This window comes from Gadus chalcogrammus, chromosome 18, assembly GCF_026213295.1.
Source record: "Gadus chalcogrammus isolate NIFS_2021 chromosome 18, NIFS_Gcha_1.0, whole genome shotgun sequence".
Classification (NCBI taxonomy): Eukaryota; Metazoa; Chordata; class Actinopteri; order Gadiformes; family Gadidae; genus Gadus; species Gadus chalcogrammus.
The window spans coordinates 8,789,944-8,817,098 of record NC_079429.1 but is presented as its reverse complement, the minus strand read 5'-3'; the positions used below and the strand labels follow the sequence as shown (position 1 = coordinate 8,817,098).

The 27,155-nt window shown below is 44.9% G+C and overlaps 1 protein-coding gene across 2 annotated transcripts in view; it reads right to left on the bottom strand.

Moving 5' to 3' along the window:
- The window catches only part of polr3a (polymerase (RNA) III (DNA directed) polypeptide A), a 37,787-nt gene that overhangs the window by 8,291 nt on the left and 2,341 nt on the right, over window positions 1-27,155 (bottom strand). Inside the window, exons 4-25 of one of the 2 annotated variants that reach the window (XM_056576939.1) lie at window positions 25,944-26,115; window positions 25,660-25,814; window positions 24,169-24,408; window positions 23,641-23,803; window positions 23,055-23,191; window positions 22,544-22,647; window positions 21,736-21,877; window positions 21,212-21,352; window positions 20,756-20,825; window positions 20,322-20,449; window positions 19,749-19,887; window positions 18,092-18,256; window positions 14,865-15,037; window positions 13,928-14,039; window positions 12,814-12,932; window positions 12,045-12,182; window positions 10,798-10,968; window positions 9,916-10,029; window positions 6,719-6,754; window positions 5,692-5,778; window positions 5,240-5,322; window positions 4,040-4,210 (exon numbers count right to left, since the gene is read on the bottom strand). In XM_056576939.1, coding sequence (XP_056432914.1) covers window positions 4,040-4,210; window positions 5,240-5,322; window positions 5,692-5,778; window positions 6,719-6,754; window positions 9,916-10,029; window positions 10,798-10,968; window positions 12,045-12,182; window positions 12,814-12,932; window positions 13,928-14,039; window positions 14,865-15,037; window positions 18,092-18,256; window positions 19,749-19,887; window positions 20,322-20,449; window positions 20,756-20,825; window positions 21,212-21,352; window positions 21,736-21,877; window positions 22,544-22,647; window positions 23,055-23,191; window positions 23,641-23,803; window positions 24,169-24,408; window positions 25,660-25,814; window positions 25,944-26,115 — 2,960 coding nt within the window. The remainder of the gene's footprint in view (window positions 1-4,039; window positions 4,211-5,239; window positions 5,323-5,691; window positions 5,779-6,718; window positions 6,755-9,915; window positions 10,030-10,797; window positions 10,969-12,044; window positions 12,183-12,813; window positions 12,933-13,927; window positions 14,040-14,864; window positions 15,038-18,091; window positions 18,257-19,748; window positions 19,888-20,321; window positions 20,450-20,755; window positions 20,826-21,211; window positions 21,353-21,735; window positions 21,878-22,543; window positions 22,648-23,054; window positions 23,192-23,640; window positions 23,804-24,168; window positions 24,409-25,659; window positions 25,815-25,943; window positions 26,116-27,155) is intronic. The other variant, XM_056576940.1, reaches the window with a different exon arrangement.

Here is a 27,155-nt window from a genome sequence, read left to right as displayed (position 1 = left end):
CTCTTTAGCAAACCAGCTCGAAATCAAAACAAAACTTTACATGGCACGCACAGCAAAACCGTGCAATACATACGTCTGCGTACGTTTCCTGGAAGACCTCTGCCATATAGAAAAGCATTCGTGATGGTATACGCAACAGGGATGGACGCACATTGGAATGCTGATGGGAAACCAGCAGACGAGCGCTGGGCGGAGATGTTTGCGTATTTCAGAAGCAGGGAGATTCCGTACAAAAATATACAGTATGTCTAATTTGTCAGTTTGCCATGTGTCTGGAAGTTTCAGGGAATGTGGGCACCCTAGTTTAGTAAGCAGGTTCTGCTGATCTGTTTTGGTACTTTTTTTCGCATTTAGACGCACCATAATAAATTCTAGCCCTAGGGAGAAATCGCCTGATTAGTTGGATTTTGCACCACCACTTTGAAATTAATTCCGGCGCCGCTGCAAGACACCCAAGTATAACCTAACTGCTACCGACGGTAGCAGTTAGGTTGCATAGCTTGCATGGCTGACTCCGCCATGGGTGTGTGAATGTGAGCATGAAGCTGTGAATGTTAAGCAATAATTGGAAAGTGCCACTTGTTAGAAAAGTTTGAGTGTCATCCAGTCCATTTACCATTTAATCCCTGCCGACTGTGATCCTGTAATACAGCAACAACAACTCCGGAAGCCACAAAAAGGTTGAAATAAAGAGCGAACAAAGTTTGTTCAGAAGTAGGTAACCAAAGAAATAGATACTACCACAACCTCACAGTGAACAGACACTGCGATTCCAATTTCCAATTTGATGTTATTCAGTTAAGCGTTTTCCTCAACCCTCTCTTCCTGTCTCTAGTCTGAATGAGATGACCTTCAGCAGCCATTCTGCAGGCGCGTGGCATATAGCTCGCTCACTAACTTCAACCTTCCTACCGATCAGAACCATCCCAATCACAGCAGGGGCCGCCACCATTGAGCCGTTCAGGCGGTACGGTTGGGTTCCTCGGCCCACCGGGATGCAGTTAACGGTGCTCTTTATGCAAATCATGTCCATTAGCTTCTGCAGGGAAGCACACATTGACACTATTTTGCAATTCACTCGCTATGGTCTTCAAGGGTCCCGCCCGGGGGACCGTGGCAGGGCACGCTCCACGGGGGCAGCTGGAGCAGTGGGGTTTAGGTCTATGGAGCTGAAGGATTATACTATATGGTATTTTCAGACCAGAATCACGCAATACAGCCGCCTAATGGGTCCAATTTGTGATGCTTTTAAATGACGATATTTTCCAGAAGGTTTGGCTGTCAAATGGGTCGGATTAACCAAATCATTTGCAGAAGGACGTCATATTGGCACACAACTACGGCAAAACAATACATTTTTTGACAAAAAAGGAAGAAAATGCTCCCTACATATTTAAATGTGTTGGGAGCCTGCTTCGGTTTTCTTAACAAGTTCATCTCAAAGCGTTATGAAATCCTTGGCTGGGGGGGGGGGCTAGCATCAGAACGAAGGCTGTGTCTGAGAAATAGTCATATAATCCCAAAGAACTGTGTCCTCTACTTTCGTTTTAATGAGTTTTTTCTGAGGTATTTATTTTTCATCTCATCTCTCTGGTAGGCAGCGGCTCAAGAGATGTGGTCCGAAATATTCATAATCACTGAATAGATGGTTGGATCATTGTGCAATGTTTTGAATAAATCTGACAGCAGGACTAGTGCTGATTGCCCAGTGATAAATCACAAAGGCGCTGCTGTGGGGGACAGATCGCCATGAAAGGAAAACCATCGCTACCTGCTCTATTAAAATCTACTGAATGAATAATCACTATGTTATTAATAGTAGGTAGGGATTTTTGGTGTCGTTTGAACATTGAAATAGCTGCTCAAGACAATATCATTAAAAAAAATGATTTTTTAAAAGGATTAACGCTCCGATTGCCGGGGGGGGGGGTTAATAGCTTGCGTATCCTCACACTGGACGGCTGTTGTCAAAGGACAACCGGAATATTCTTATAATGTTTGACCATCCAAAGCGAAACAAAAAGCACTAAATTGTACTAAATTGAGATTTTAATACCCTACTATCAAATAAATACCCGGATTTCAGAATATTTGCAATCATTGTAAAGTGCTGTGAGTGGCCCCGTTCCAATTCGTTGAACACGTCTGATGTTTAGCCCTTAGCCAACAGAAGCGGTGGCAAACACAGCATTAGTGCAACACATTTTTCTCATTTTTTTTCCTTTTCCGCCTGCGGCTTGTGGCTATCGATCCTTCCTTCTGTTGATGAAGCGGCCTCTCTAGATTGTTGCCAACGGCTTCGGCAACCAGCTTCTGGAATTTCCCTACATCTCCATTAGCTTGATGTCCATGCCTCAACTGTCACAGGGGTTGCTGGGCAGCCAGCAAACCGTAAGGGAGAGGTGAGATATACGCAACACCTGACGAAAGGGGTCGGACGGTGGTGCGATGTCCAGGTCAAGTGTTACAAATAGAGAGAGTTGCACCTCGGCCTATTTCACCGCCACTGGGACATTGAAGTGTACAGTGATGCTGTTTGTGCCTTGCCCTTTTGTCCGATCGAAAGCAGAGCGTTGCGCGATAGAGTGGCTCCCGCTGTGTATTAGATTAACAAACTGAGGACTTTTAGTATGTATATATATAGATATATATTAGTGGTGGGCATAGATACATTTTTTTTATCTAGATTAATCTAGATTAAAATGGCAAACGGCAAAAAATCCTTTCGTTTACCTTGACAACTGTCAATTATACTGGGCAACGATGAATTATCAAATATAATTCACCGCCGGAAGTTGTGAAGTGCCCATGCAAGTCAACGGAGCATAAACAAAAATAATTGACAGCTGAACTTTGGGAAGGCACATGCAAGTGAATGGAGCAGTCTACAGCATTGAGAAGAGCCGTGTAATAATCCATAATAATGTAAGGTTTAGAAGTTCAATATTTGAAAGTTGTAGAATAAATGTATATAATTTATATTGGAGTTAATTTGCTAGAAATGTACTTACAATTTTTAGTCAGTTAATCATTTACATATTTTTGCTACACAATTATTATATATTTACATGTTTACATATTTAACACAGTCAGGATATTCTGTTGAATCTGCCTCTCTGATTCCCTCACGTTTACCTCAGTCTAAATTCTAGCTTCTGATTGGTTAGTTCAGTCACGTGATGGGTCCGAACAAGGAAGTGTTTGAAAATAGATTAACGGCGATATTTTTTTTATCGCGCGATAAAAGTTTTGCGTTGACGCAGCCGTTAACGCCGATAACGGCCCACCACTAATATATATATATATATATATATATATATATATATATATTAGGGCTGTTTAAATAGGCGCAATAAAAACGCGTTAACGCAATGTTATTAGAATTCAATTAACGCCTTCACGCACATTATCAAATGTTTTGCCCACAGATCAACATTCAAATCAGCATTTTTTTTGTTTTTAGTTCCACTTACTTTATTAAGCAACTGTTTAAAATTGTCCTAATTAACTGCCTGTTTACAATTCCCAAATCGGTGGTGCTCCGTGAGTTTCATATTCAACATACACACTGAGTGAGTCAATAAAACTCACTGAAGATCACTTGGTCTTCGATAATCTCATTTAATTTAGATTGGAATGGATTTTAAATATAATTTAAAAAATGCGATAAATCGTGCATAACTCAGCAATACTAAGCGATTAGTCGCAATTACAAATTGTAATCGCTTGACAGCCCTAATATATAAATATATATTTATACCTATAAAAACACAAACACACACACATATAGATGGATGCAGGCGTAGCAATTACGCTTTCCACCAACATAAAAGAGCTTACCCTACTTCTCTTGCCCTACTTTAACGCCTTCACGGTTTGAATTTGAAGTCACACATCACACGTATTTATTCAAGGCACCAAAAAGAACGCCTGCAGCGTTTCTTCTTGATGCGCGCTGCAGTCTACGACACCACGGCCTCTCCCGGGAGACGAAAACCCAAGCGTGAGGAGCGGAGAAGACGTGAGCGGAGAAAGGCACCTGATGTTCTTGGACGCGTTGATGATCTCCTTGATGCGCGGCACCCCCAGCGTGATGTTCATGGAGGCCACCCCGGCGAAGTGGAAGGTCTTCAGGGTCATCTGGGTGCCCGGCTCCCCTATGCTCTGGGCGCACACCGCCCCCACGGCCGAGCCCGGCTCCATCTGCGCCCTGCGGGGACGGACGGGAAGCACCTCAGGGTCGGACGCCGTGTTGTTCAGAGATTCAGGGGAGTAGGTCTGAGTGGTCATGTGGGGGGGGGGGGGGGGGGGGGGGGGGGGGGGGGGGGGGGGCGCGAGGGACCTTGGGCCCCTACGTCACCAAACTGTACTTCTGACTATCTGGGGTGAAACTAATGGGATTTACCCAGGCCTAGGACCGGATAAACCCTTTGATGTGCATATAGGAATAAAGCTGATTCGTTACTCCATGGTCTCCAATAGGGATGAGTCGGTCGCGACCGATTCGTACACAACGAACGAATCCCGAACGTGAACGACAAGAACTGGTTCCCCAAAACAAGAAGAACTGGTTCTTTGATTCTTTTTTTTTAACATAAAACAAAAATATGGTCACGTAAATAAAATATACAAACGAACAGAGCTTCGTCTCCCCGCGACTTATATTGATTGAGTCTACAACGTTCTCAAAGATTCAGCCAATGAGAGGTAGCAATGGTGTTGCCCGGGCACCTGGGTAAACCAATGACAAGGCGGTACCGTCGAATTTGTGCGCTTTCTGTCTGGCGTATCTTGGGTCATACCATTCGACGTGGGGCCACTCATATCCCCCTACATTTCCGAAAATAGACTTGACCTCCATCTGTTTATTGGATAAACGCATGTAAAGTAAAATAAAATTATAAATATAAAACCATGAATGACATATAGAGAGTAAGCAAGTGGTATATATATTGGTGGGACGTTTGGTTATACTATATAGTATATCTTGTCGATTTTCACGGGGGGTAGAGCCTAGAAGTCGCTGAAATTATGCTCAGGGCCGTCTCGCGGGGGGGGCAGACACCTGTGAGATTCCCTGTCAAATGACGTAATCTGACGTAACGAACGAATCAAAACGAACGAATCAAACAAATCGTTATAGTGAACTGAACTGAAAGAACTAGTTCCCGGAAAATAATCATTTTGCCCATCCCTAGTCTCTAAGGGCAACGGTGTAGGGCAGTCAAAGAAGCAGTACCTCATGTACTTGTCCCTGCAGGTCTCCAGGAACTTCTCCAACTGGGTGGGCGTGATGCGGTCAAGCTGGTAGAGGACTTTTGGCTGCATATGGGGGGGGGGGGGGGGGGGAGAAAGAAAGAGAGAGCGAGTGCGAGAGAGAGAGAGAGAGAGAGAACGAGAGCGAGAGCGAGAGCGAGAGAGAGAGAGAGAGAGAGAATAGATAAAAATATATATACAAGCAAGAAAGAGGAAGAACAAAAAAATAGGGAAAAAGGAGAAAGAAATATGCAAAGATAACGAAACATACAATGAAAGAAACACAAAAGAGGGAGCGAAAGAGAGAAAAGGCAGAAAAGGATGAGCAAAAAGAGATTAGGAGAGAGCGCGAGAGAGGTTGGGGGATTCGTGGGCTGCATGCATAAGAAAAATAGCCACTGTTGTCCATAATTTGATATTGTTCACGGTAGGTACCTCGGTGGTACCGTTATCATTGATGCCATATTTGTCTCTGGTCTTCTTGATCCTCTCTGACATGCTGTGGATGAACTTCCTTATCTCCTGTGGGCAGGAGAACAACGGGGGTCAGTGTGTTATAAGTGGGGAGCCATGTGAAAAGACTCCTATAATTGCAATTTCCGAGGGGAGCTGACATCCCACTCATGCACTTGTTAGAAGTTCCAGGGAGAATAAACTATATCGGCAGTCGGCAGACACACACTTGCACAAACGCACACACACACACACCACTCTGGAGGGACCATCGTTTGCAATGTAATCTTTGACACACACATGGACGAGTGTAATTAGTTCAGTCAAATGGGTCAGCTCAAACGTTGAGCCTTGGGAAAGAACCACAGCAACGACAGAATCGATCAGTCAAAAATGCCACTCTCTGAAAAGATTGCATGCCTACTTACATACATACTTAGTTAATACACAGTGGCATGACAGAGTACCCTCGCTTTAAATTCTGGGATATTATGCATCAGGACATGGTAAACAACTCCTGGTCCTTGCCAAGGGAAGACCATAACTTGCATACCTATCCCCTCGGTTAACAAACAAACGCATACTAGATTTGACTTTTTACTTGACATTATTTATTCAATGTGTGCCTGAAACTGTACGCTCTGCCCATGCATTACTAGCTTGTAGTAGCTTACCTTTAAACAGGTAATTTATTAACCTGCCCACACAATGATTACTAGATCATAATCAAAGTGGTTATTCATATGCAATTATCATAAATACATATGAATAACTATGATAAACATTAAGGGAAACCCACTCATGTAAAGACGGAAATTTAGTATTTTTGTATTTTCAGAGGCTGCCTTGGCTTCAGCATAAATAATAAAGAGTGTCCCAGATGAATTGAGTCAGTGAGCATTAATGCGTTGTTTGTCAGCCAGCTTGAATTGACAAAAAGCGAGGTACTCTGTTTCCCACCTGTCTATAGATTAACACCCAAGGCCGGGGCATGCTGAATTCACTATACCTCCAGGAACTTCTCTGAGCCTGTGTTGTTTAACTCCTTTACAGAGGAAAGTGCTGTGGTTAGAGCCAAGAAACTCAATAAACAGAGATATTTAGTGTTTATTGGGCCAGGTTGCTCTTATTGAGATGAAAAAAATATTTTGCAAAAGAGGCACCTGGCCATGTCTTGGCCAGAGCTTAACCGATGACCTTGAACATTGTATTAAAAAAAACGGGAACATAAATTTGAAGCATTTTGAAGCATTTGGTTAACACTAACAAATAACCACATGTCTACTGGGGAGAATATAACCAGCAGCAGTTACCGGGCAAATTGAGACATCAGCGGTAAACTGTCTCTCAGAGGGCGGACTATGGCGACACATTAGTGCCATAATTCACTAATGTGATAAAAGATGCATTCGGGCGTATTATATTATTCCACACGCGTAGATATTAACTGTGAGCGCGCAAATGATCTCTGCGCGCGCAAAACAGCCTCTCGCGCGCGCAAATTACCTCAGCGCGCGCAAAACCTCTCGCGAAAGATGTTTTTACGCTCTCGCTCGAATTTAATTTTGGCACTATGGGGGAGGGAACCAAGGCAGGGCGGGCTTTCCTATGATTGGCCGTTTCTGAAGCGCGATATTTGATTGACAGCCCTCCTCACATTCAATTCTGAATTGTACAGTAAATGGCTGAAACAGTATTTGTAACTCCAGATTCTATGAGCATAGGCGCAGCCTTTTAAGTGTCGGCCTCATTGTCCTTTAAATAGCTGAAGAAAAGCTGATTATTGGGAGCAGAACGTCCGCCGGCGCCCGACTATATCAGCGAAATGCGGACGTCGTTGAGGCACGCCGCACGCGGACGTAATTGAGGCCCACGCTGTTGGTGGTCGGGGATTACACATTTTTCAGTGCTACGTCTCACGCCTAGGGATAACCCAATAGCGATAGCCTTAAAAGGCTGCGCCTATACTCATAGAATCTAGAGTTACAATAAGTAACTATCGTTTCAGCCATTTACTGTACAATTCAGAATTGAATGAGAGGAGGGCTGAGGAGGGCTGTCAATCAAATATCGCGCTTCAGAAACGGCCAATCATAGGAAAGCCCGCCCTGCCTTGGTTCCCTCCCACATAGTGCCAAAATTAAAGGTAATTTGCGCGAGCGAGAGGCTGTTTTGCGCGCGCTGAGGTAATTTGCGCGCGCAAGAGATCATTTGCGCGCTCGCAGTTAATATCTACGCTTGTGGAATAATATAATACGCCCGAATGCATCTTTTATCACATTAGTGAATTATGGCACTAATGTGTCGCCATAGCGGACAGCTCTTAAGGTTTGCACGGTCAAATTCATTCATTCAGTCATTGATAAACAAGTTACATAATAGCCGCGTTTACATGGCACATCTGATCCGCATAGATTTCTATGCGGCATAGATCTGTTCCTAAAATGTGATCCGAATGTACTGTATACATGGCAGTAACAAAGTAAGTAAGTAAGTAAGTAAGTAAGCTTTATTTGTACAGCGCCTTTCACAGACCAGGGTCACAGGGCACAAAGGTGTCCGTTATGTCTCTCGCGCACACCTGACACATCTCTGGACCGGCGGCGACATAATGGATGTTTTATCACTATCGGGGATTTTAAATTTGATTTTAATGAAAGCACAGCAGGAGAGAGCTTTTCTCTGCCTGCTCCTTCAATTAAGAAGGAGCAGGACAGCGCAGCAACATCAATTTCTCTTCAGATCTTTATATTTACCCCCAGCTCCGCCGCAAACAAGAGGAATTTGGATGCGAGTCCGCAGCCAAGACTGGTGGGAGAGAGTGGTCTTTTCGGGAATTTAGTGACCAGGAATCCTCGAAGGTCCAATTGCGAACTACTGCAGCTGCCATCTCTCGAAGTTAAGAAGTATTTTAACGTTCAGCCTGCAAAAGTACTAGTAGTAGCCTACTAATTTACAGTTATCTCGGACGCGCGCGGACACTACGATACGCGAACACGTCATTAATAAACACCCATGTCCCTTCACTTAACAACCGGACACGCTTACCGGACTACTTTAACGGAGTGATAACAAAGACGTGAATCAGGCAATAAATCCACATTCCTTGACAGCAGTCAAGTTCGGTGTGCTTAAAAGTACAGACGGAGCTCAGTGGACAAATTGCCAACTACTGCGGCTGCTCTAAGTTAAACCCCAATCTATTCGGAATAAGTGTATACATGGCGATTAAAACGGACTACACCACCTTTTCTATTCGGCATAGAATCTATGCCGAACAGATAATTGTATTCCGAATGAGGCGTATATATGATCGTTTTCTGTTCCACATAGAAATCTATGCGGAACAGATGTGTCCATGTAAACGCGGCTAATGTCTCACTCGTGTCCGAGTTCTTCAGACACAAGTGAGACGTTATGTAACTTGTTGATTGAACAAACTGGGACCAACCTGATTCTTCCCAAGTTATACAGATTGGCAGAACGAAATGGAGCAAAAAAAAAAGTTTCTCACTTTTACTTTCCTGGCTTCCTGTAGACCACGGCAGAGATCAAATAAATGAGGCTCATATTCTAACTCCGCCGCACTCCAAGGTCCACTAACAAACTCAGTCACTCAGTCACTGATGCCAATGAACGAAGGAATAAGCCGTCTAGACTCTCAATGTGCATATCCTACGTGAAAGCCTTCTGTCGTTTTAAAACTATTATGTGGAATTAAGGAAGCAGTTTAATTCCAATTGCACAAAGAAAAATGAAACAAGATTTTTAATCCTTCGGATTAAAAATCGAGCGGTGTCCTTGCAGTAGCGCTGGACATTATTTTTTTAATTATGTTACTTGGACCCAAGGCTTGATCTCCTCTCAGCACAACTTGCAGGTGTCTTTGGAAAGAAGCAGCTGCTAAATAACCGAATGCAAGGGTCAAATCAAATCTCGCCTAGACACGTTCCTCTCGGCAGCCGCTGGCCACCTGCTTGGCAAAACTGCCGGCAGCAACAAACATCACAGCAGGCTGTGACATGTTGAACATTGGAGTAATGACGGATCCTCATGTCCGCCGTGAATCAACCTTAGGTAACACAGGGCGGTCATTTCGAGCCTTGTGAGGGGGGGGGGGGGGTGTTCAATGGGTTCAATGGGGATTGTGTGTGCGATAATAATAATGGACATGTGTTCAGGCCCCCCCCCCCCGGGTCTGATTACCTCCAGGAAGCTGTCTCTGCAGAAGGAGAAGTCTCCCCGCTTCATGATGGACTCGGCGGTCAGGGCCAGCTCGTTCTTGCTGAGGGCTGGCTGCTCCGGACACGTGAACACAGCCTGATGGGGAGAGGGGGAGACAGAGGGGGAGACAGAGACAGAGAGAGAGGGAGGGAGGGGCAGTAAGTGAGGGAGAGAGGGAGTAAGTGACAGGCGAGGAGCATGCGAGAGCGAGTGAGTGCATGTGTGTCAGAGCAAGAGAGAGAGTGAGTGAGTGAGTGAGTGAGTGTGTGTGTATATATGTGTGTGTCTATACGTGTGTGAGAGAGCGATTTGTCATGTAGTTGAACCTCGCCGTTTCTTAATAATTGCAATGGCCAGCCTTCCCGTGTGTTTGTCAATAACATCTTTTGCCAGTTGATCCTCTGTTTTATGGGTGGTGATGAAAAAACTATAAAGCTGAAATGTCCCTTGCTTTGTCAAAAGGAAGCTTGCCAGATCCTGTGGTGTTCACATTTAGCTATTATTTGGATTAGGTGTTTGTGTCTGGTCGACAACCTATTTATTTACTATCCCTAATATATGTACAATAATTATTACACAAAATAATTATATAACAATAATATAATTATATTCTATATCATCATAACGAAATATCATCATTGCTGTAGATAATAATTATATCAGATAATAATAATTGAAAATATGTTATCATATTCATGAATAAATAAGAAATATGACTTAAGTGTTTACAACAAGCAAACACTGCCAACACCATCAAGTATTGTTAAATGCACCATCAAGTCACATCCCGCTCGGTGGTGTGTGCTTGTGCGTGTGTAGGGCATCGTGTGTGCAGGCTCATAGGGTGTGAGTCGGCCCACCCACCCGGACGTTGTCCAGCACCCTCTTGAACTCCAGCGGCTCGTCCTTGCCCTCCATGTCGGCGGGGTCCAGGCCGTCGCCGCCGTAGATGAACTGGATGATGTCACCCGTGGAGCTGCGCACCGTCAGGTCGTACTGGGAGCACAGGTCCTCCAGGGACTTCACCAGACGCCTCTGTCAAAGAGAGAGAGAGAGAGAGACAGAGAGACAGAGACAGAGAGAGAGAGAGACAGACAGACAGACAGACAGAGAGAGAGACAGACAGAGACAGAGAGACAGAGACAGAGAGACAGAGAGAGAGAGAGACAGACAGACAGAGAGACAGAGACAGACAGACAGAGAGACAGAGACAGAGAGACAGAGACAGAGAGAGAGAGACAGCGAGAGGCACACACATGATTGAGCGCACAACGTAAGAGTTAGCGTGCAACACACAGGTTGTGTCACTTCTGTAAATTTGCATTAAAAATGTAAGTGTGCAACACACTTGTAAGTATGCAAGTGTTAGCACGCAGGACAGGTGAAGGCTTGTGTAAGTACCCGCAAGGTATTTCTGGACAATGGCGAAAGCTTTGTTTAATGAAGAAAATGTCGCTCAAAAGTTTGACGTCCGTCTTGGACGACCTACATTGTTGCTATTTGTTTTTTCGTTCTTCTCTTTCCTTTGATTTAGTGGCAGGCTACCCTGTCACGGGCTGCTATGAGGTCACTATCTATCGCCATCCGGCTTAAACCCCGCCCTACCATAAGGGTACTGTCGGTGGTGGAAACGCGAGCCGTAACTGAGCTGGGCTATACCGCACCCTCATGACAGGGCTGAGGCGTGCTGGGCCGAAGCGCACTGCCGGTGGAAATGTGCCATAAGCGTGGAACACAACACGTGTTAAAACACAAGTGTTACCATGCAACCAAGCTTAAACGTGCAACACGTGTGGCATCATGTTACACTGTACTAGGGTATAATACGAAAGGACGCCTGAATGCGCAGGGGCTCATAGAGGCCACATGAAGGTCGGACCAATGAAGGAGCGGCGGGTCTGCTTTTGAATTATGGAAATGCCTGGCTTTGTTTTCCCGTTGTTGTGTGTGGCAAGAGGGTACTTGGGCACACACTTCACACCATATCACACATGTGATCAAAACACGGGCCCCGGGGGGGGGGGGGGGGGGGGGGCGGCGACCTTTCAAATCCGTGAATGAATAGAAAAACAATGGTGTTCCTTATGAATAAACGAGAGAAAGGGGCTCACCTGCATGTAGCCCGTCTCGGCGGTCTTGACGGCCGTGTCGACCAGGCCCTCTCGGCCGGCCATGGTGTGGAAGAAAAACTCTGTGGGCGTCAGGCCGGAGTAGAAGCTGTCGGCCACGAAGCCCTTGGCGGCCGGCAGCTGGGAGGAGAAGGCAGAAGGGTTAGCGCTAGCGATGGGGCTCACAGGAGGGCGCATGGTACTTAACTAAATAGTATTTAGCATTGTGTGGCGTTGTCCTAACCATCTTGGTTGTACATTTGGCGAATGGGTTAACCTAGCGCTTGTAAGTGCATGGGACTTGTTTCTATGAATATCTTGTAATTGTATCTACAGGTTGTTTCTCTTTCTTCTGACTTTCTTCTGGCAAATGTACACATTGTAAGCTGCTTTTGGATAAAAGTGTCTGCTAAATGCCCTAAATGTAAATGTACACACCTTGAGATGTGAAAGAGGAGTGACTGTAAATCTGTAGCACAATAGCAAATGGCATTTTTTATTGAACAGTTGAGGGAAAAAAGGGAGAAGCTACAGGGGATAATGAAAAAAATGATTTACACAGTATGTAATACAATGAAAAAAATAACAATTTATCCCTTGGACAAATAGGTGCCCCAGAAAGCTTCCGTTGAGATGCATGTTGTTCTTCCCCTCCCCCTCCAACACACTCAGGAAGTAACCTAAGAACGGCCTAAATTATGCGTCCTAGAAGTGAGACATGAAACCACGATCAATAGACAGGGAGTATATTAAATAAGGAAGAAAACCTTACTTTAGAGTGTTTTTCAAAGTGCGGCAGGGAGCGATTCTCAAAGCCGTCGGGCACTCGTGATCCACTTATGGCCTGCTGGCCCACACAGGCAATCATCTGGGAGATATTGATGAAGGAGCCTGCGGTGGTGTGCACAAGGGGGGAGATGTATGGGATAATACAGGGGTAAGAAACCAAAAACCAAACCCAACCAATCGCAAAATACGATTAGCGGCTCCAGCGGTTACATAAGAGAATGGGAAGAATCCACTTTGAAGGGAATTACTTGCTTTCTGACTGCACGCCCCTGTATTCATCTTTTTGTAAAGGCCTATTTAAGCTTATCCAATTTTAAATTAAAATGACTCAGAATTTTCGGAGTCATTTGTATTCACCCAAAGCAGACGAATAAAATATTTAAGGCCTCAGAAAAGATTGCCATTGTCACCTTATCAAGAGAATACTGCAGTGTTTCCCCCAGCACTGTATTGTTAAGGCTTAACCCTTAACAACAATGCCTTGACTACCAATGCATATATAAAAATAAATATACTAGAGCTGTCAATTAAACGCGTTAACGCAAACCAAATTTAACGGCGTTAAAAAATTTATCGCGCAATTAACGCAATTATTTTATTGAATTTTTATTTATTTATTTTTTGGCTCAAAACAAAGAAGCAGTAGCCTGACTGCTATGTTCAAACGACATTTGTTTAAAGCAGTCGTTTAATTGCACTATAGGCTCTTTTTTTGTATCGTCCTGTTTTGATCAGTATATGCCAATAAAAAATCATTTGCACAAGGCAAGCCCATGCACTTCACCATTTTGATAAGAGAATTAAAATGAGAAGAATTATGGGACAAAAAAATCAAGGGATATTTAGCATCGAAAAAGAATTTGCGATTAATCGTGAGTTAACTATGACATTAATGCGATTAATCACGATTAAATATTTTAATCGCTTGACAGCTCTAAAATATACATAAAAAAATAAATATAGCCTTCGGAGGCTGTCGTCATGGCGATGTAGCTCAAGCATCCCCCCCCCCTACAGCAGAGCGCTTCTCATTCTCGGAAAATAGCAGGTCCCCATGCTGTGGCTTTTTTTTCTGTGTGAGTGTTGTTCTTTGGCACCTTTGGAGCCACAAAGCGCCATGATCAGAGGGCTGTTGCTCTTGTCCAGCTCCCGGAGGCAAGCACTGCCAGCATGGTCTCGGATGACGGACAGCTCCTTCAAGATGAGAGCCTACACACACACACACACACACACACACACACACACACACACACACACACACACACACACACACACACACACACACACACACACACACACACACACACACACACACACACACACACACAGAAGGGGAGGGAACGAGAGTTTAGTCAGTTCTCCGCAAGGCTCCCCAAAGTGAGTCCGGCATCCAGTGGGCTGGGGGGATAAAAGACTGAGCTGACGTCTGGTGGGGGAAGATCACACATCATCGACGGATGATCGCCTGCAGGGTGTGCTTGGCTCTCTGGTTGGCAGCCTTGCTGTCAGGGGCCTCTGTGTGTCAACTGTTATTGCGTTGACATGCATAGTCCACTGTTTGATGACGAGCATGCTCGTCTTTTACCATTATGTCATTTAGCAAACGAGATGTGACTCAAAGCCAATGAAGATATTATTGGATGAGTCATTAAGGAGCAGGGGGGCGCATTGTGAGGGCTGGCATACGGTGTGTACATATTTATGGAAAACTACAGAAAATTACGACAACAGTTATTTATATTCAATAAACCTGGGCTTGGCAAGTTGGAGAAACCAGTAAGATAGATTTTGAATGTGTCCCACCCCCTCCCGTTAGACCTCTAGGGCTGTAGTCAACCAGAGCAATTATTGATTGGCTGCAGTTCAACAGACTCTTCAACCGATTGATCGGTTGGTTGATGAGGGAAATAAATTCTGAACGTTACCTCTAGATCAAATAAATCCAGTAGAGTGCACTCTACTCTAGTTGGATGCCTAACTCTCCCGTCAGCGACCACATTACATTGTGAGTGAGTGAGTGAGTATGCACGGTACCTCCAGGGTCTCCTCGGCCGTGCAGCCCGGCTGCTGCTGGAGCTTCCCGGTCTTGAGGGCCTCAATGTACTCGTCACACTTCCTGTAGCCGCCGTCCAGAAGGTCCTGCTTGGCCTTCAGCAGGCCCTGGCCTGGCGTCACGTCGCCGATCCCGATGGAGAAACCCCGGTTGGCTGGAGCGGGATCAAAGAGGGATATAAAAAGGACTGTTTAGTGCGAAGGGGGGCTCAAACCACTATAGGGTGTAGGGATTTAGCCGTGTAGCCACTCGGGTTCTGGCTTGCGGCCCCATGCTATGTGTTGTTCTCTCTGTACTTTGACCCCGTGTCCGGTCTGTCTTCAGTCTCCTGCCCATGAAGACACTAAGCACAATATATACTATTTTTGGGTTGTGCACCAATGTCTCAAAATAAAATGTCTCTTTTAACCCCAGGTGATTAAGAGAAGTTTCCTACCTACCTACCTAGATTCAATGAGTCCACAGAGATTTTAGAGACTTTGCTAGGGTTTTCATTTCTCTCTGAAGAAAACTCGGATATCTACTATTTAGATGACCATTAAGTCATTGGGCATATGCTTTGATTTAAAGCAATTTACAGTGAAATCAGATCCAGCTCCTATAATGAGAGAAGTATGTGTAGGTGTACACAGTAAAATTTGCAGTGTTGAAATCACATTGTAAACTCCAACTTGCACATATAGTGTAGATTCCTCTACAGGTAGAGTAGATTCCTCTACAGATATAGTTACATTTGCACTGAAGTTATATCCAGAGCTACAAACATAATGCCGCGTTTCCACTGCAGGGTGCAGTACGGTTCGGTTCGCCTCAGTCCGGTAGGGAGGGGGCGGTATAGCCCAGCTCAGTTCTGAGGTCGCGTTTCCACATGAGCACAGCTATCACTATTTGCTAGTTTTATGCTTACCATTGTGGAAATTTGAAATTAAATTCCGTGTGCTTAGTTATTTTGGCGACAATGGCGACTTTGTGTTATTCTGCAGTGTGAAAGATGGTTGACTGTATTGCTGATGAGGTTGTTCAAAATGGAGGTAACTAGCCGCCATGTGCTCAGTAGGCTAGATTCTGTCTGCTCAGCGCAAATGCATTTCAAATCCTGGAAAAGGTTATGCATGGAATTATGTTTACCTAGTGTTGTACTGGAAATCAAGTTTGGTCGTTTTTCTTAAATTTGGTTTGTCTGTAATCCCTCCTTCCAGGCAAACGGATCATGTTGGTCAAAGTCAAGTTCAGAGGCATCCAGAAATTCATCAGCATTTCTGAAGTCAAGCTCAGTGTACTGCTTGAGTGTGGTAGTGTAGCAACGGTTCACGGGTGATCCGTACGGACCACCCCTCACGGTTCGGGACGCAAGTGATCCGCGGATCAGCTGATAAAAAATAAAGTTGTGCATTCACGTGATCAGCGGATGATTAAAGGACAATTCCTGTATTAACAACATCATCAAGTATCGTAGCGAAATACAGTTTCTGTTGTGTTTTATTTGGTGTTCGGTAAATCCCATTGAAACGTAAACCGGAACCGGACATGTTTGTTTGGTTGTAGTCTTTTCGCTCGGTTCTCCGTATCAACAGTAGGGCTAGAACCGAGCGAAAAGACTACAACCAACCCCCCTACCAATGAGCAATGAGTCTTCCAACCGAAATCAATGAATTTACAAAATGCCAAATAAAACATGACAGAAACTGTATTTCGCTACCGTACTTGATGATAAAAATGAGGATGTCTGCATTGCCTTTGGAGAATGTAGACTCTAAACTCTCCCCAGGCAACGCAGACATCCTGAATTGTGAATCCAGGGTTAGGGATTATTTACTATCTTCTTAAAAAGAAGAAGGAATAATGTCTCAGATTGCAATTTTTTTAAATATTGACTATGCTTAAAGGAAGCAGGATTATTACCTAATTTTTCACTTTATTTTGTTTTTATACATTTGAAGTTTTTATTTAAAGACACATTTTTCTTAATTAGCTGTTGAGCTAAATATCGCCCCAAGTTGATTATTTGCAGTAGTGTTGACATTGATCTTCCTAAGTTTTGTCAAATCAGAGACATTATTGTAAAAGATGAAGAAGTACTTTTGATCTCTGTAGTTCTACGTACATGTTGTTTTGATAAACATTTTCATTCATTTAAAGTCAGTTTCAAAGAGGTTGAGGAATGGATGATTGTTAAGTATTAAAAAAATTGTGTACCATAAACCGTTTGACTTGCAGATGACATTTGGCAGGCAGGATGATTTCAAATATATTGTGTCGAATTGTGTCTTCATTTAGAAGTCATGTAAACTTCTCCAATTTGGCTGAGTGGCTCTCGAGGTGGCTGCAGACCAATTCACAGGGGGCCCGGCCCGTTCCGCCCAGGCACGTACTGCCCGTTACGAGTGGGCACTAGCCTCATTAATGAGCAGGCCTCTTATTCAAGAGGGCCTTCAGCGAAGGGCCAAGGACCCCCAGGGGAGACCTACCCCCCCCTTATGCCCAATCGCCTCCGGGGCGGAGAGGCCTGAGCGGAAACATGACTCGTAACGCAACACAACATGAACACCGTCAGCTTCCTTTCCGATTCAGAGAAATACATCAGCGTCATCCATGTCATCCCTCTCTGCCCGGTGGTATAGTCGACCAGTGTCGGGAGCTGTTTAATACCAAAGGTGATCTGGGCGCCTCGAATCGGTCATAAAAAGCACGACACCCCTCCCCCCCCCTCCATCCGTCTCTGTCTGCTTGCAGGTCCATTTAACCCAAAAGATCCATTCTGGACTGCATCGAGGGCAATAGTCTGCTTGTGTATTGTTGCGAGTCCTTTGTCGGGTTAAAAGATTTGCCATGTTTTATAACACTTTGGGTTAAATTTGATTAAAAAGGTTATTTTTCGATTATAGTGGGTTCAGTTCTCAGGAGCTATGTGCAGGTTTGCCTGCTAGCTAATTAACCTGCGGATGGTGGAAAGCACTTCAGATATAATTCCCTCTTATATTATTTGCTATTCTGCTGTTCTGAAATGACTCCGGCAGGTAAAAGATTAAAATATTACTTGCTATTCTGCTGTTCTGAAAGGACTTAAGGCAGGTAAAAGATTACAATTATAACGGATAAATCTCTTGCCTGGTGCACTGACAAGAATTTCAATTTGGCAGCATAAACACAATACAAGCGGTTTGGTTTCCTACGCTGGTGGGATTGGGGTGGGCGGTGGGACACCTACATAGGTAGGTTGGGGTGATGCGCGCCAGGCGGGACATGGCGTTGGCGGCCTCCAGCTGGCCCCAGTCCCGCAGCAGGATGTAGAAGATGTTGTTCTTGGAACCGGAGCCCAGGGTGCCTTTGTCCAGGCTGCCGCACAACAGCTCGCTGTTCTGGATCACCACGACTACCGGGGAGGGAGCATAAAAGGTGTTTTTAAAATATATTTGTAGATAAATGTGCTCCATCATTTGGAAGTGGGCACACACTGTGTGTGTGTGTTTGAGTGAGTGAGTGAGACAGAGAGAGACAGACAGAAAGAGACAGAGGGACACAGCACGCATGTTGATGTGAGCACAAACAGTGAAATATAGAAAGGGAATGTTGTGGGGCTGTGCTCCAAAAATCGATATGGCGATATATCCTGACGAACTCAATGCTGATGCACGTATCGATGTAGCATCAAAAATCTAAAAGCATAAGCAGTGTTTCCTCTAGGATGGAGTTGCAGCAGCGGAGGTGAATTTTTTTTTGTGTGCTCGCAAAGCGCACCCTGCCGGGAGGTTTCTATTTGTCTGCCGGCAACAGATGGGTGTATATACAGGGCATTTGTGCACAGTAATGAGCAGGGGAAATATGGAGAGATTGAACATATTACAATATTTAAAACAATTATGCACATTTATTTAACAAAAAATATATGATATCAACAATACAGTAAAATCACATAACAAAAATACTACAACAATCGAAAAGGTCTGTACCTCAAACCAATGCATCTTCCCACTCCCTCCCCTCTCCCCATCACAAAGGTTGTAGTAGGACCATAAAGAGGCCATGCCTCTATTGAACACGTTTGGGGCTCTAGAGTCAATATGTCGACGCTACTGAAATTGTTGCTAAAGAAAAATTATATTGACATTATTGCTAAAAAGAAATTCCTTCAAAATAAGTACCGGTAGATACATATTTTTCTAAACTAAAGATTGCAGTAAGACCATAAAAAGCCCATGCCTATATGGAAAACGTTTTGGGGCTTTAGAGTCAATAATGGCGACGCTATTGAAGTTTTACCATTGTGGTCGTTTTCAGTTTTGCACTTTGCAGACGGTCCTAAGCTCGCGGCTGAAAGCCGACAGCTCATAGAAGCCAATGCAATTCACCGTTCGCTAAAGACGGCTCATTAGGATGAAAACAATGCTGTAGCTGGATCTCTAGGTTACTACACTCAATTGTGTCACAACGATGTTTCACTGATGATCTATTGAACCGCGAACTCCAATTCTACCAATTTATTTCCAACTTTACGGAAGTTCCTCTCCGTTTATATGCTTTATATATGTGTGTGAATTTACAGGTGTGTGGGAATTTACCTGGATATGATATATACATATATGATATATACATATCCAGCGTCCGTAGCGCACAGAATGTTGTATTATTTCACGTAGCGCAAAATAATATAACATTCGTAATTTAAGGAGATAAGCTGAAGCTCTCGTCACCTGTGTGTGTGTGTGTGTGTGTGTGTGTGTGTGTGTGTGTGTGTGTGTGTGTGTGTGTGTGTGTGTGTGTGTGTGTGTGTGTGTGTGTGTGTGGGGGATGGTTTGGGGTAGGGGTGTATGTGAGTATTAAGGGGGAAGAGCGTTGCGAGGGAGTGTGTGCGCTGGGGTGCTCACAGGAGTCGTTGAAGCAGAGGTCCTCTCCCTTGCCACAGTACTGCTTGCCCTTGGTGCGCAAGTTGGCCAGAACACGGCTCTCCTTGCTGGGCTTCAGGATGAGGCTGAAGAGCTGCTTGCCGGTCCACAGAGCCACAGGCTACACACAGACAGACACACAGACACACCATTACTAGGGCTGTGCAAGTTAATTGGATTTTGATTGCGATTTAGATATTTGGGTCAAACGATCACCAAACTAATTTAATCGGCTTGAAAATGTTTTTTTTTTGTTCTATATACACAGTCATTTTATTCATTCATTTTTTATAGAAAAGAACAACTGGATACATATTTTTCCAGTTCTTTCTATTTTAACATTTTCTATTAGAACATTTCGTTATTTGGGAGAGAAATGCTGAATAAATGCATCATGTTTTTAAACTCAACAATAATCGTTTCAATGATCGTGATTTCAATATTGACCAAACTAATCGTGATTATTATTTATTTCCATGATCAAGCAGCCCTAAATAGAACAAGGTTTCCTCCAACATCACCTGGCCTATACATCATCGCGGTGCCGTGGCGTACCTTCATGATAGCAGGCCGGGGCATCCCTATCTTAACACGCTCGTCCTGCCCCACCAGGATGGACGCCACGATCTGACAGGCTTTGGCGCGGTCCAGGAAGGTGTCCTTCAGCGTCATCAGGTAGGCTCCTGGAAGGCCAACGCACAACGTTGGAAAGACACACTCAGCCACGTTGATCACAGTGGATCACATGTTCAGAAACGTACCGCATGGGGGACTTTTTAATGCGGAAATCTCCTATTCACCCCAATGGGTGTTGAACAGTATGTAATGCCATACACACTTTAAAAGTCAGGGTTCGTAAACGGTTATAGTTATAGACCGGTTGAAAGGGTGTGATCAATACATCTTCAAAGCTTAAATAGGCAATCAACTTTTGCAGGCGTCACGTAACACAGAGGTTTTTATTAACCGCTGTGCGACACAATACCGACCCGTTATGAAGTCCTGAATGGCCGCGATTAAGGGCTCGCCGTTCCTCGGAGTCACCAGGTTGGCTTTGGTCTGAATGGAAAGAAAAGGGCAAGTCGATTGAACCCTCAACATACACAATGTTGGCCAGCTGTTCTGTTAATGCACGACGCACGTTAAACTTACAGAACATACAGAATAAGTGCGCGTGCGTCTCTCGTCTTTGTTTGTCTCTGTTTTCATGAATGTGCGCGTGTCTGAGACACACGCACGTTTGCATGTGTGCGTATGTGTTATGCGCCTCTCTCTCCCTGGATATGTGTGTGTTAATGAAATGGTTGCTTCTGTGTCGGTGTGTGTGCCGATGTGTGCGTGCGTGCGCCCGTGCGTACGCGGATTTGTGCCTGTGGGTTTGTGTGCCCGTGTGTGTGCCCGTGTGTGTGTGTGCCCGTGTGCACGTGTGTGTGTGTCCTACGTACGCCCATCAGGACCAGGGCTTCAGCCTTGGCCTCTTCGGTCTGAGGGAGGTGGAGGTTCATCTCGTCGCCGTCAAAGTCAGCGTTGTACGGCGTGCACACGCACTCGTTGAAGCGGAACGTCCGGTGAGGCTTCACCTTGGCCTGGGAGGAGGACGAAAGACACACACGCCATCACAATACATATTGACCCATTTTATTCATCAACCAATTGTATTGATATAGCACAAAATGTACATTTCTTCTCTGAAAATAGGCAAAGAGGAATAACGCGCCAATTGTACATATAGTACATATAGGGTTCATATAGTAACTGTGACTAACACAAAACCTTTGAAAGGTTTAGTGTTTGTGTGAATTATTTCAAAGGGGAGTCGGCTTCTATTAGAAATATATGTTCAATGACGTACACTAATTGTATGTGAGACGCTCAAGTCTCACAAGTGAAATTCCGTGAGCATAATAAAACCATTTGTTCCTATAGAAAATAGCCGATAGTGAAGAGAATGCAGCTGGGCCCTACTCACAATGTGAGCCATGATGCTGAGCTTGTGCAGGGAGGGCTGTCGGTTGAACAGCACAATGTCCCCGTCGATCATGTGTCTCTCCACCACGTCCCCAAACCTCAGCTCCTGGGCCATCTTATCCCTGTTTCCGTACTTCAGGAACCTAGCGGGGGGGAGTCGATCAGCATTGGAACACGCGTTTGTTTATTGATGGGTACACAAAGATCTATCTCGAGATTAATCTCGTTCTCATTGTTCGAAAAGACCTGTTAGCCTCCACACACACACACACACACACACACACACACACACACACACACACACACACACACACACACACACACACACACACACACACACACACACACACACACACACACACACACACACACACACACACACACACACACTTTGGTGACTCAGCCATACCCTCTCTGGCAGAATGACCCTGCTGGATGATGTGGAACGGGTCACTAACTATATGCACCACTTTCATTTGAGGGCATGGCGAGAAAGACGCGCCCAGAGCCCGGTCCGTGACTATAATAATTATAATACTGCAAATAAAAGGGCTGTCATCAGTGGGACAAAAGGCTTGATAATCACTGTTCTCTCATTCGGCGATGGAAAGCAATAAGTAAGTAAACATAGTTTTGAATAGTGTAATAAATGACATAAACTAATAATAATCCAAATTTGATTTGATTTGATGCATTTTCTGTAGATCGACTAATCGATTAAATAGTTTAATGGTTGCAGCCCAGGTTCAATCTTTTAAACAACGCTGTGGGGAGGAGGGGAGGGAGGAGGGGGAGGGAGCCGTCCACACCTCTTCATCTGCGTGTGGCGGTGCTGGATGAAGTTGGCCCCGGGGTGGACGTCAGGCCCGCTGCGGACCAGCTTCCTCATGAGCTCCAGGTTGGCCTTGTTCACCTGCCGGGGCGATCGGGAGGTTAGTTCAGTCCGCGTTCAGTCACACTGCCGGGGCTGTACGGTGGAACCGAGGGACCGCTGCCTAACACATGGAGGTCACGCTAGGGCTGTGCAATTAGTCCCATTTTGATCGCGATTTCGATTTTTGTGTCAAACGATCTCGAAACTAATATATTTTATTATTATTTTTTTTATTATTATTATTTATGGAAACATATTTGTACATTATTTCCTATTTGAACATTTTGCGTATTTTTTAAGGGAAAATTAAGTTTGCACTTACAATGGTTTTTTTTGGAGAGAAATGCTGAATAAATGCATGTTTTCAAACTCAAAAATAATTAAATATTGACCAAAATATTCGTGATTATGATTTTATTCATTAGGGCCCGGGCGGCGGCAGGCACCTTTTCTGGATAGGTCAGGATCTTGGCCACGTGCACGGGGACGGCCACCTCGTCGATCCTCAGGTTGGGGTCCGGGGAGATGACCGTTCGCCCCGAGAAGTCCACTCTCTTCCCCGACAGGTTGCCTCGGAAACGCCCTGAGTGGATGAAAGACGACGCAGTCGGAGAGGTCGTTGGAATAGAACAATTATTTTGACACACAGTTAGAGAAAAAACATTACATTAAAACAACTTTTTTTAGATGAAAAGTGAGGTAACGAGCTGGATAATATGTAAATATGGCCTTTAATTCGCATCCAAGGTTTAAACCCATGCTAGGACATAAGTTACCCGGTATTGGCCATTTTTGGTTACCATGCAACGTCAATCAAACATTCCGCCTCAAGCCCCGCCCCCCTAAATCTGATTGGGGCAAGTGGAGATAGCGAGCGCCTGAACAGCTTCATAGCCCTGTTGCTTGACGAAAACAAGCATCTGACCTGAGCTCGACGGGAAGGCATCATAGCAGACTCAGTCGCCCAGCTCAAACAGGGAGGGAAGGGTTTTCCATTAAACTCGTCTGCGAGCGAACCCACAGGGACTGTACCTTGTTTGCCCTTGAGCCGCTGGACAAAGCCCCGGGTCCACTTCTTGGGGGCCATGTTCATGGGGATGCCTGACAGCTCGCTGTTGATGTAGAGGGCCACCTGCAGCTGGAGGAAGTCCCAGTCCTCCATGATCATCTGGGTCTTGGCTCCCGTCATGCGGTGCTAACGGAGGGGCGAGAGAGAGAGAGAGAGAGAGAGAGAGCGAGAGCGAGAGCGAGAGCGAGAGCGAGAGAGAGAGAGAGAGATAGAGCGAGAGAGAGAATTGAGCGACTTTTGTGTCTTGTCAATAAAGAAGAACTGATGAAATTGGGGAAAGTTTTAAGAAAATTGATGCATTTTAAGTCAAAGTTAAACGAAGAGGCGTTCTTTTTTAATTGTATTCAAAATGCTTGCTTTCCTTCTTTCTTGTCTTCCTACTTCAGTTAAAAACAGGGCCATTTTCAGAAAGAGAAAACTAAAAAACACGGTGCTACATTCTCCACAAGACCTTCTCGGGGGAGGGCGTGGTCACCCCGGCCCCCACTGACCTTCTTGATGACGTCGTTGAGGAAGATGATCTCGGTGAGCTTCATGGTGAGGTCGTCCTCGTTGGTGCCCGACTTGAGGTCGCTGACGACCGAGGGGCGGATGCACAGCGGGGGCACCAGCAGGCGCGTCAGCAGGAGGTCGGCGGGACGGCCCGCCTCGGGGTTCATCAGCAGCAGCGGGACGTCCTCGGCGGGCACCCGCTTTAGCAGGTTGAGGACCACCAGAGGGCTCATGTTCTCCTGGGGAGGTGGGGAAGGTAGGGTTGGGGGGAGGGGCGACCACCAGGGGGGGGGGGGGGGGGGGGACGACGACGACAGCATGGCGATATTTAGAAAGGTAATGAGCACCGCCGCTGCCCTTTAGTCAGCATCCCCGAGACACCCGCCGTATTTTGACAGTGCGCCGTCAAATGAAAATGCGTGTTTTTTTTAACCTTCTTCCCTTTTTAACGTTGGACCTATTCAACAAAGGCTTTGGAGAAATTGGTTGAGAAAGGATGTCTTATAACCAAGCTATTTCTATATGAGCGGGCCCCATCAAATGAAAATCATCGTTTAAACTTTCTTCCTTTGACCTATTCTACAAATGACGCAAAATATGGAAAAGGGAAAGAACATATGCAATCATCTTTTCTCTTGCATCCTTCTGAAGGAGCGATGGGCGAACACAAGCATTCAAGCAATTATGGCCAAATGAAATAATCCAGTCATAAATTATAAAAACACATTCCTCAAATGTTCTATCAACAACTCATAGGCATTCAAAGATTCAAGCCTTAAAGTTCAGACTGCAGCAGCCATTGAAAAGCAAACGAGAACGAATGCATCTGAAACTGAGTACTATCCATGAATTAATGCAACTTGAGTGTTTGTATTTTAATGTGTGAATGTTGATAGATATTTTTTCTTGGGTTTTTGCAATACCATCCCTTGAATTTTCATAAATGTGTTGTTTTTTTCGCTTGTTTTTTAAGTATAATTTTTCAAAGTTATGAGTTCGATGATGGTTACACTTTGATATTAAAAAACTCCATACCCTCCCTTTACTGCTCCCTGGTGCAGTGGACTCGGATCAAATGTTCTCTGGGTGCATTCAACTCACGAATAGCTCTGGCATTTACATTAAATACACTCAAATCAAATGACAGTTGTTAAAGGTGACTTATTATACCACCAGGTGTGAGTGTGATAAACCGCTATAAGCTGGTTTGAAAATCTTCTTCCATCCCAGGTGGGATTGTCCACATAGATGTATGACGGATAGATGTGCAACGTTTGCTAGTCGACGGGCGTAGGCTGGTAGACTGATCTATCTAGCATACATCTAGGTGGACACGCCCACTTGTGATGACAGAAGAGGCCGATTTTCAAAATGGCTTGTCACGGCTAATCACGCTCACAACTGGTGGTATAATGTGTCACCTTTAAATGTCATCCACAGCAATTCTAACTCTGATTGGGGGGGGGTGGGGGGGTGGGGGGGGGGCTTACCTGCGCCCTGTTGAGCAGGGACTCCACCTCTTTGTTGTGCTCGATGGCGACGTCAAACGACTGGAGGAACTCTGAGACGAAGGGGTCAGCCACCTTCTTGGTGGTTTTGTACTTCTCGTGGATGATCTTCAGCAGCCCGCACTTCTTCACCGTCCCTGGAGGAGGGAAGTGGACCCCGCAATCACAACCATGACTCCCCCAGGACGAAATGTCAGTCGGCCTCAACCGGCAAATGACATAAAAATACATCCCGATCCTGTCCCATCTTTCTTTTTTGGACTCACCATTGAACGACGAGCAATTCAAACAGAGTGTCCTTTTGCGACATTTCTCCGAGATCTTCTTCTTCAGGCCCCTCTTCTGCAGGTAGGGCAGGTGGGGCCTCTTCAGGTGGTCCATGAACTGGAGCTTCTCATCGCGGGTCAGCATGATGTGGGAGCAGGTCTTGCAGATCATCTGGAGGAGGAGGGAACACACGTTTGTTTGGTTTTTGTCTCTATTGATGAACCTCAATGCAATAAAATATTACAATAATTACTAAATATATATTAGGGGTGTAACGGTACACAAAAGTCACGGTTTGGTTCGTACTTCAGGTTGAAGTCATGGTACGGTACAGGGCAGTACGGTTCATAGTTAAGGGGAAAATTAAAAAAAAAATTGCTTCTTTGTCAACAACGGAGAATTGCCGTAGATCAGCAGCAATGAAAACACCAATAAACTTGGTTATGGCATTTGCATTTCTCATTTCCCAGACAGGGGTTGTTGAAATAGTGTCGTGAGCTGCGTTTGCACAGCTCGGTTTTTTTTTTCACAGCAACTGTGATAGTATGCATGTTAAAGTGCTTTACATAGTGCCTAACAATCCGTCCAGGCCATGGACCTATCGACGCAACGGAGACAGCAAGGGCTGTGATTGGTCCTCTAACAAAATCATTTCCGGAATCCCTTCTCTGGTTTGACTTTGCACCTTAATTACTTTGTACATTGTTTATTTTGCACCTTAAGGACCAATAAAACACCAAATAAGATTTGAAAAGCTTTGGAAGTTTATTTACAACACTGCTTATATGGTTTGTAGTCAACAAATAAGATTGATCGGGCAGCGAATTGCATTGCGTATCCGACATCCCGACGGAGAGCTGCTGAGGGGTCTCCGTAGTTACGGAGTCGGATTAAGGAGTCGGAGTAGTATACTTTGGCTAAACAGTCCGGGGGGAACTCAGACTTCAAGTTTTAAGTTCTGCGTCGCAAAAAAACAAGCCTTTACATTCGCCATATTAACGCTATGTGCGCCACATTTACGCACCGTGGTCCACCTCTGTAACCACCCAGAAGTGCCTGTACCTTGGCGGTTCGGTACAAATACGTGCAGTGTTTCCCCAAGGACTGTGTTGTTAAGGCGGCCGCAACAACAGGGCCCCGCCTTGACTACCAATGTATATATACATTTATTTAAAAAAAAAATCTTTTTTTTTATAAATATTTTTTCATTA